This window comes from Solanum pennellii, chromosome 1, assembly GCF_001406875.1.
Source record: "Solanum pennellii chromosome 1, SPENNV200".
Classification (NCBI taxonomy): Eukaryota; Viridiplantae; Streptophyta; class Magnoliopsida; order Solanales; family Solanaceae; genus Solanum; species Solanum pennellii.
The window spans coordinates 96,552,729-96,561,639 of record NC_028637.1 but is presented as its reverse complement, the minus strand read 5'-3'; the positions used below and the strand labels follow the sequence as shown (position 1 = coordinate 96,561,639).

Here is an 8,911-nt window from a genome sequence, read left to right as displayed (position 1 = left end):
TATATATATATATATATATATATATAAAATTTTACATGATAAATACATGAAAGTTGAATAGTTTAAAAATATGTATATGGAAGAACTTTTAAAAACTTTGGCAAAACAAATCATAAGATGAAGTTAGTAAAATCAATTTTGAAGTGCTTCTATGAATTTCGATATTTTCGTTTTAACGTCAAAAAATCTCAGGAAAGTTAGATCACAATTTTTTTCTGAGTTTAATTTTAAAAAAAAAACATGGTTTGATACTAATTCTCACTTTTTTTCAAAAATTTTCAAAAAATCCTAACAACTAAAAATTGTTTTCATTTTCTCTCTCTCCAAACTACTCACAATATTACAAAAAAAAAAAAAAACTCTAATATATTGTGTGGCCAAACATAATTTTAATTTCTAAATATCATTTATCATTTTGATAATAATTTTTTCTCTTTCTATTTTTACCATGAAACGAACGTGACCAAACGCCTAATTAAGTAACTGATTGTTTGGCGAGAAACGCCTTCCCTGGTGCGGTGGTAAGTAGGGTTGTTAACGGGTCGATTTGAATCGGTTATTAATTAAAATTAAAATTAAATCAACTTAATTAATTTTTAAATTATCAAAATCAAATCAAATCAAATATAATATATATTTATCAGTCTGTTTGTTATCGATTGCAGTTTGGTTTAGTTTGATTATTAGCCATACACAAAAAGAAAAGAAACAATTCATTCAAAATGTGAAAAAAATGACAATCCATTCAAAACTTAAAATAGTTAGAATGACTTAAATTACTGAACTTTCAGTCACTAAATTTACCATCAATAAAGCGTTAAAATTCACTATATTGACCTAAAAGGAAGAGACGATAACATTTTCAGTCCCACAAAGAATTGTCATAGACACTTATATACATGAAATCAATAAGATAAATGTTTTCATCTTGGACATTTTTGCTTTCAATAAGTAAATTATACATCAATAATTTTAATAAAAGTATATATAAAATCTTTAAAATTATTGATAAAAACAATATATTAAATATGTATAGTAATAAAAATATATGTATATAATTTATCGGTTTGATTCGGTTATTTTCTTCGTTTTTTTTTAAAAATAAAATCATAACTAAACCAAATACTATTAATTTTCAAAAATCTAAAATCAAGCTAAACCAAACAAATAACATTTATTTTATTTTATCGATTTGATTCGATTTTTCAATTTAGATCGATTTTTATCTAAATCGAAAACACCGAATCAAAACAATACTGATGAACTCTGTCCATAGACTATATATACACTAATTTAGCATATTGTTTTGCAACGTGTGTCTCACGTCAATTAATCGCATGTTTACCCGTTAATCTTTATACTATCGTTAATCAAAAGGAATTCTGGTCCTAAAATAATTATCAAAGGGAAATAAACAAAATCAGTATTGAAAAAAGAAAGTAAAAGAGGACAGTAGTTTTTGGACCCAACTTTTATGGAATTATTACAAAATTTTCATGTTAATTTGGTCACGGTATTTCAGTAGACACTATTAAAATAATTTATAATATTTTGAGAAAAATTGTATGATTGGAAAAAATAAATAATGAAAAAAACAATTTTGTTTGATATAGAGTTTTTAATAAAAGATAAAGTTCAATCAATATTTTTAAAGAAGTTCATACTTTTAATATGGTATATAATATAGATAGATATAAATATATCAAGTTAACTTGTTGAGTTTGAAATCTAGTACATGTTCATCGATACTTGTTGGAATAATGCAAAAACAAATAATGCGGGTTTTAATCATGCCGTCTCGATCATAAAATCACTAAAGCAAACGGTTGGGACCCCAATCACTTTGGAGGTCGTAATTTTATGTAATCTTATTTTGTCTCATTTTATGTGACACAAATATATTCATTATGAATCAATCGAATGATTTATATGTTTTTATATAAATATTTCAAGTTCTCAATTATTATGGTTTAGAGTACTTTTTATACAAATTTAAATATATTTTTAAATAATAGATTAAAATTAAAGATTTTTTTTTTGAATATATATGTAACTGCTAATTGATTTTATTATCCTGATTATATATTAATCGAGGATACATACCGAAACATAATAAGAGTAAAAATATTTTCATAATCCTTATTCTTCTAGGAATCAAATTGAGGAAACTACAAAAAGGATTACATATGAAAATTTGTCATAATTGATATAGATTCTTGTCATTTCATTTTTATATTAATTACTAATATAAATTATAGAGGGAAAGTCAATGGTTTAAGATTATGCAATATGTATTGCAATAAACTCTTACGATCTATCATTTAAACATTCATGGCCTTTGATCAGTGAGAAGTTCGGCAAAAACATATCTCCTTTAAATAATAATTCACACATTTTTCCTAACATCTCAATAAATCAATGATTTAAAATAAAATTATAATAAAAATATTTTAAATGTATAACAAATATTATTAATTTTGGATAGTCATAGTTTGTTCTTATATATTACTTTTGTTTAGTATATATTTTTAAAATATTAATCATTTAACGTCATATATTAATATTATCATATTTATAAAAGTAAAAGTTACTTATAATTAATAAAAGGTTAGCCATTTGTTTGTAATATATTAAGTTGGATATTATTGAAAAAACTTTATTTATTAATATCAAGATTTAATTTGCTTAATTTAAAGTTCTAAAATATTGTTGATCAAAGGTAGATAGTTTCCCTTTCCTTTTTTATTTTATTTAAATTATATATTTTTTTAAATATTTGATATTGTTTCGAGATGAAAATTAAAATTATAAAATTCACTATTATAATTTTGTGGAGCATCAAAATTTTGAAGCCTAAAACAAATAGTTTACTAACCTTATCCTTGAGCCACAACTACATTTTTTTGACCAAACTATAAAAGGCAAATACATTTTTAGATCAAAGTAAGCGAGATTTTTTAAAACCTTTTTCTGTTTTATAACCTTTTACACTATTTTATATTTCATCCTTTTTAATTTGTTGACTCATTTAGTTTAAAAAAATGTATTTTTCCTTTTTTGATAATTTCTAAATTCTTTATAACTTTTCAAAGGACATGTATAAAATTATAAAATTAAAAGATATTTAATACATTTTACATATTTTATTTTAAGATTATAAGATTAAAAAATTTCTTTATTTTTTGACACTCCATCGCAAGACAAAAAAAAACCAACAAAGTAACAAAACCAACAAAGAAATTTTTCCATTGCATTACAATACATAGTATTCTCTTCAAATTATGATGAAAAAAAATAATCACCAATTGAAACTAATAGACTCAAAATGAAGGTTGGATACTAAACCAGATGAACATATGTCAGCAACTTCATGTCTCATCTTTTTTGGGCCACAAACTAAAACTCCAACACTTATTCTTTCCTCTCAAACAATCGTCCTGCATAAAGTTGAGTAATTTGAATAAGACATTCTAATATTGCGTATTTGTGATGTTATGTACCTTATTTACAATTCAACTAGCTATAGTAGGTTATACCGTATTTTCCATGTCATATATCAGGCTTGAGATGATGAGTTACTTGTTATTAGTAATATTTTTTGTGATCGAGAACTTACTTTTGAGGTCAGGCCTTTCACCAAAATGGAGATTAGTTGATTGAAGAAGTGACTGTTGGGGCAAACTTTCCATCTCCTTATCGGCATTATAGAACCAAGAATTAGGCGAAGCCATAGGAGTTGCACCTTCCATGTTCTGAATCTGTTTTGCATCAGTCCCGCTCTGTCTCTTGTTCCAAACAAATGCAGCACTACTTGTGGTGACTATAGATATGCAAATGATTAGCATATTCAACACCGCCTTTATTGGATAGGGAAATATGTCATTAGTATTTTTGTCGATTGGATAGATGTAATATCTATTCAACAACCCCAAGGAAATCAAGAAAATAAGGAAGGAACATGATATGATAGCACCAAGCCACAGCCATTTGTTTTGTCCAAGAATTGGAGTGATAGGCTCATCAGATGGGTTGGGCTTAAACCATATGGTCCTCAAATTCTTCTTGTCTTCTGTGGATACTGATTGCTTTTCTCTCGTTACAAAAGCCTCGATTTGTAGCCCCAATTTACAAGTTTCTGATGGAGCACCAGATATAGGAAGGAGAAGGTCCAACATGGTGAGATCTTCCGAATTCTTGAACACACAAATAAGTAGGATTTCTGGTGTCTTACATTTTTGTGACTCACTTGTATGAATTAGCTCCCTAATTATGGAAATGAAAGGGGTAATTCCACTTCCTCCACTTACCATAACCAATAAATCATGCCTTCAAAAAAAAAAAAAACAGAACTTTAGTTTATCATTGTAACATATAGTAGTAGTACGCGAACTCTGAATTAAATTCGACTTGAACTAGTCATAACTCATACATACCTTAGAAAATGTGTGGAAGGAGGTCCATAAGGTCCTTCAACAGAGACGTTGAGGCGATCGACAGAATTAGGGGAAGAGATCATCTGGTAGAGTTTTTTGGACCAACTTCCTTCACCCTTAATGGCAACACTGATTTTCTCTGGCTCCAAGTTACTACCTGAAGTGATTGTAAAAGGATGCCATTGCAATTTTGAAATGCTAGGTACATTCACAAACATGATGCTAGTTGGTGTATAACTTAAACCTGCACAATATTCATAAACAAATTGATCAAAATTGTTATGGACTTGTTTGTCACAAAATTGAATATTTATGAAATTTCATCAATTTACTTTGTCTTGGAGAAATTGAGTTCAAGAGTTTCACATGGCAGAACACGAGCAGAGACTAAACGAACATTTGATCGTGACTGTAAGAATCTCAAGAATCGATCAACCATGAAGAGGAAGAAACCAGGAAGCATGAAGCAAGCATAAGACACACCAACATGGAAGACGAAGAAGACGGCAAAGAGAATGTAGAAATGATGAGTGTAGAAGAAGAGTTCAAACATTTTTCTCCTAATTCTAGGAAATGTTGCTATCCACAACACCAACCCAGAAAGCAACGCCAATTCACCAGCCAAATTTGATACATAAGTTTTTCCCCATTTCAGTATCTGTTTCATTTCAATCAAGAATCATTAATTACTAATACAGTGTGATAATTACATAACAATAACTTTACCAGTTACGCCAAGACTATGCGTATATTACCTCAGACAATTGATGAGTGGAAGCCCAATAGATAATGTAACAAATGCCATGAGCAGAAAAAAGAGTCATTACAATATGGCCAAGCCATATATGATATTTAACACTAGCTTCTGATGTCAAACCAAATACTTGTAACACAGATGAGCCTCTTGTGACTGGAACAAACAGAAATGTAAAAGCTATATTTCCAACAAGTCCCAACATCATCCCTCAATATTCAGATTCTTTCTACTTCAATTTATGTGATATAGTTGAAATTTGGAGAATTATCCAAAATCTTATATGGTTTAAAAATATTTTAAGTAGTTCAAATAACATATACTACCTTCTATGTCCTAATTTACATGATACATGTAGAATTTTTATATCTAAACTATTTTGTTTTTCCTTTTAAATATTTTAAATTATTAATTATTGTGATTTATAATATTTTTTTTATGTTATATTGAAATAATATATGTTAATAGGTGGATAGAATTTTAAGAATCAATTGAAATTTTTAAATATTGGTGATGAGTAATTATGGTTGGCACAAATAGATGAAAAATCAAACAAATTCAATAATTATATAATAAACTTACACTCTTTCTCCGATTGTGGCTACGTATTTTGGTGTAACAGTGGGAAAAATAATATGCAAGTAAGAAGCAAAACTCCAAATTAAGAGTGCAATGAACATCACAAAAAAGCCAACTTCTATTTTTGATACAATTCCTAGTCCCTTCATGATTATTGGTCTCCTACATATAGCCCACTTTTGTTTCTTCTCAATTCTGTTAATCACAAAATACAAAAATAAATAAATAATATATTGATTTTGCATATTTATATCTTTATTTATATTTTTTTTATTATAGACCTTTTGATGTTTTTATCATTAGATTTTCGATAAATGAAGGTATACACATTCCAAGACAGCAACAAATAAAAAAGGAAATGTGCTCATCAACAGTCTTTCCTGTAAAGAAAAAAAAACATAACTTTTATTTAAGACGGTAAGATATTTAAATTTTTATTTTTTAATTTTTTTAATATTAAATCATGAAAACATACGTGGAGATTGAAATGAGTAGTAATACATATTGGTTGGTGCTAATATATATCAAATATTCTTTAATCTTGTTATCTTTAACCTCCTCTATATTTTAATGGCATAAAAATACGAAAAGTAGGCTAAGAACTATACAATGCAAAAAGTAGTCATACCAATTTAGGTTTACAAGGCTGTTTGCATAAAATTAAAGTCATAGTCATGTCATCTTAAATGTATACATATTTAATTGGCAGTCTTTCTATATAAATTAGGTCTACAATTAATTATACAAAATGAACTTTTTTCCCATATTAATAAGATTAGGTGTAATTTGTTCTAGATATATTATATTCAAGTGGATTTGCATATATATATATGTGTGTGTGTGTGTGTGTTTGTCATAGACAAATTTCGCTCACCTTCCTCATATCTCGCTTACGTAAGTTAGTCATCCTAAAATTAATTAGCTAGTAAGTTAGTGATTTTTTCTCTATATTCAGTCCTTCTGTACTGACTAATAAAAATTGGGCCGAGGATTTCAACAGCCCATCTGGTTGATTTGCCCACAATAGCCCAACCCAATTAGTCCAAGAAAATACAACTGAGAGGAAAGAATCAAAGGGGATGAGGTTTATTATTAAGCCATTTAAGTCAAACATTTCGAAATTTTAATGCATACAAAGAAGTAAGAGTTTATTACATAAATATACCGCGCAAAAAAAATAATTCATATAAATGACCGCATGTATATGTAATGTATTTATATTGTATAAATAGTATATGATCGTTATACATAATGTATACTTATGTATCAATGATGTATCATATGTGAGGAAATGAATTAACATGGTTAGTTGGTTGAAAAATATATATATATATAAAAAAAAGATGTGTGTAGGTTGGTTGGTTTGAGTTTTTGAAAGTTGTCAAATGAATATAGGTTGAAAATGAACAAAGGAAAATTGATGTAGATGAGATGGTAAAAAGAAATTATAATTAGGTAAAGAGTCAAAATCAAAGAAAATGAATTAGTTTGTGATTTACAATCTAATTTTATTTCTTGTGAAGAAATAATAAAATTTCCTTTTTGACCATAATGATTTTCAACTTCCCCTAGTTATGTGGAGTATAAAAATAACAAGATGTACAAATCATTTGCTTGAATTATTTTTTACTTTAAAGAAAATTATTAATCATCATATTGTCTTCAATGGTAGGACAAGTGATTAGAAATCTTTTTTTTTTTTTGGTGGCAAATGACTTGTCAACATAAGTAGAGGCCTCTAGACATTTCCAACTGAAAAAGGGTCAATTAGTACAATTATGAAATTGAAAATGCTTGATGAGGAATTAATTATTAATTACCAACCATGTATTCATTTAAGTAAGACTTGAGTTATATTAAAAGATAGAATTCATGTAGTTTTGGGGAGTTTTGATTTTCATTACTATGTGTACATGTTTAATACTATTATGTAATGTTGATAGGTTATTTGGTAGTCGAGCTTAATATTATGATTTGATATCGCTACCATTTTGAAAGACAAAAGACAAAATATGAAACTGAATATAAATAAAGCCAAAAAGATGGAATTGACTTATTAATTTTAGATTTTTTTATGACGATAAAAAGATTTAACGAAACTAAGGATTGATTAATAACGAATCTTGTATCATCATGGAGATTGATACTATTATATTTAGAATTGCCTAATTTTGAAGTACAAACATGAACAAATATTCACATATAAGCAGTGTATTTAGAAATACAACTATCGAAAAATTAGAATATTATGCACTTTATCAAAAGAGAATATTTGGATTGAGATGATTTAATAATAATTTGCATCGACCTTTTGATAGAATGGTGCATAGATGTGAAAATATTATAGTAAGTGAAGATGTACTAAAAAGAAATAGAATAAAGTAATAAACATAAATTCACATAAATGAAAATTGTCTTGAATGACATATATTGTCTCATATAAATTTAGCAAAGTAATTGATTTTTCTTTAAAGATAACAGTAATTAGTTGATAATCTATTTCAGTCATATTTATTTTGGGTATACTATACTTTTTAAAAGTTATTAACCTTACTTGAGCAATGACATATCCATCCTAATTCTACATAGTATAAAGTCAGAAATAAATAAATATTTTTAAGGTAAAATTATAATCTATCTTTTAAAAGTTTATGATTACAGAAATTCCTCAAATAGATACAATAATATAAGCATTGATACACTAAAAAGAGGGCCGGATACATTCATGGCCAAAAAATCAAGCACGGATACATTAAAATGAGGATCGATACATGCGAGGATACATTAAAATGAGGGTCCGAATATATTAATGGCCAAAAAATCAAAGCGCTGATACATTAGAAAGAAGGTCAGATACATGCTCTGATACATTTAATGGAGGGTCGAATACATTAATAAAAAATTTTACTTAAAAGAAAAATGAGAAATTTTGGAGATTTGTAAAACTTATAAGGAATAATAGTAAATAGTAATAAGTAAACTAAAAGATGGGATTTATATAATTATTCCATATAAATAAAATATACACAAAACCTACCACTAATTTACTTTATATGCACTTCTTTTTGTATTGTGTTACTTTTTTTCTTAAAGCAGGATAAGGCCACAAATTCTCTTTTTTTAAAAAAAATATATATACATATAT

The 8,911-nt window shown here is 27.0% G+C and overlaps 1 protein-coding gene across 1 annotated transcript; it reads right to left on the bottom strand.

Annotated features, from left to right (window-relative positions):
• Window positions 1-3,276: 3,276 nt before the first annotated feature.
• LOC107028389 (ferric reduction oxidase 2-like) lies at window positions 3,277-5,398 on the bottom strand. Its single transcript, XM_027912489.1, is given in 6 exon segments — window positions 3,277-3,414; window positions 3,417-3,437; window positions 3,617-4,326; window positions 4,434-4,679; window positions 4,766-5,091; window positions 5,189-5,398. Coding segments are annotated over 6 exon segments (1,626 nt in total). The 5' UTR covers window positions 5,396-5,398; the 3' UTR covers window positions 3,277-3,298.
• Window positions 5,399-8,911: the final 3,513 nt, after the last annotated feature.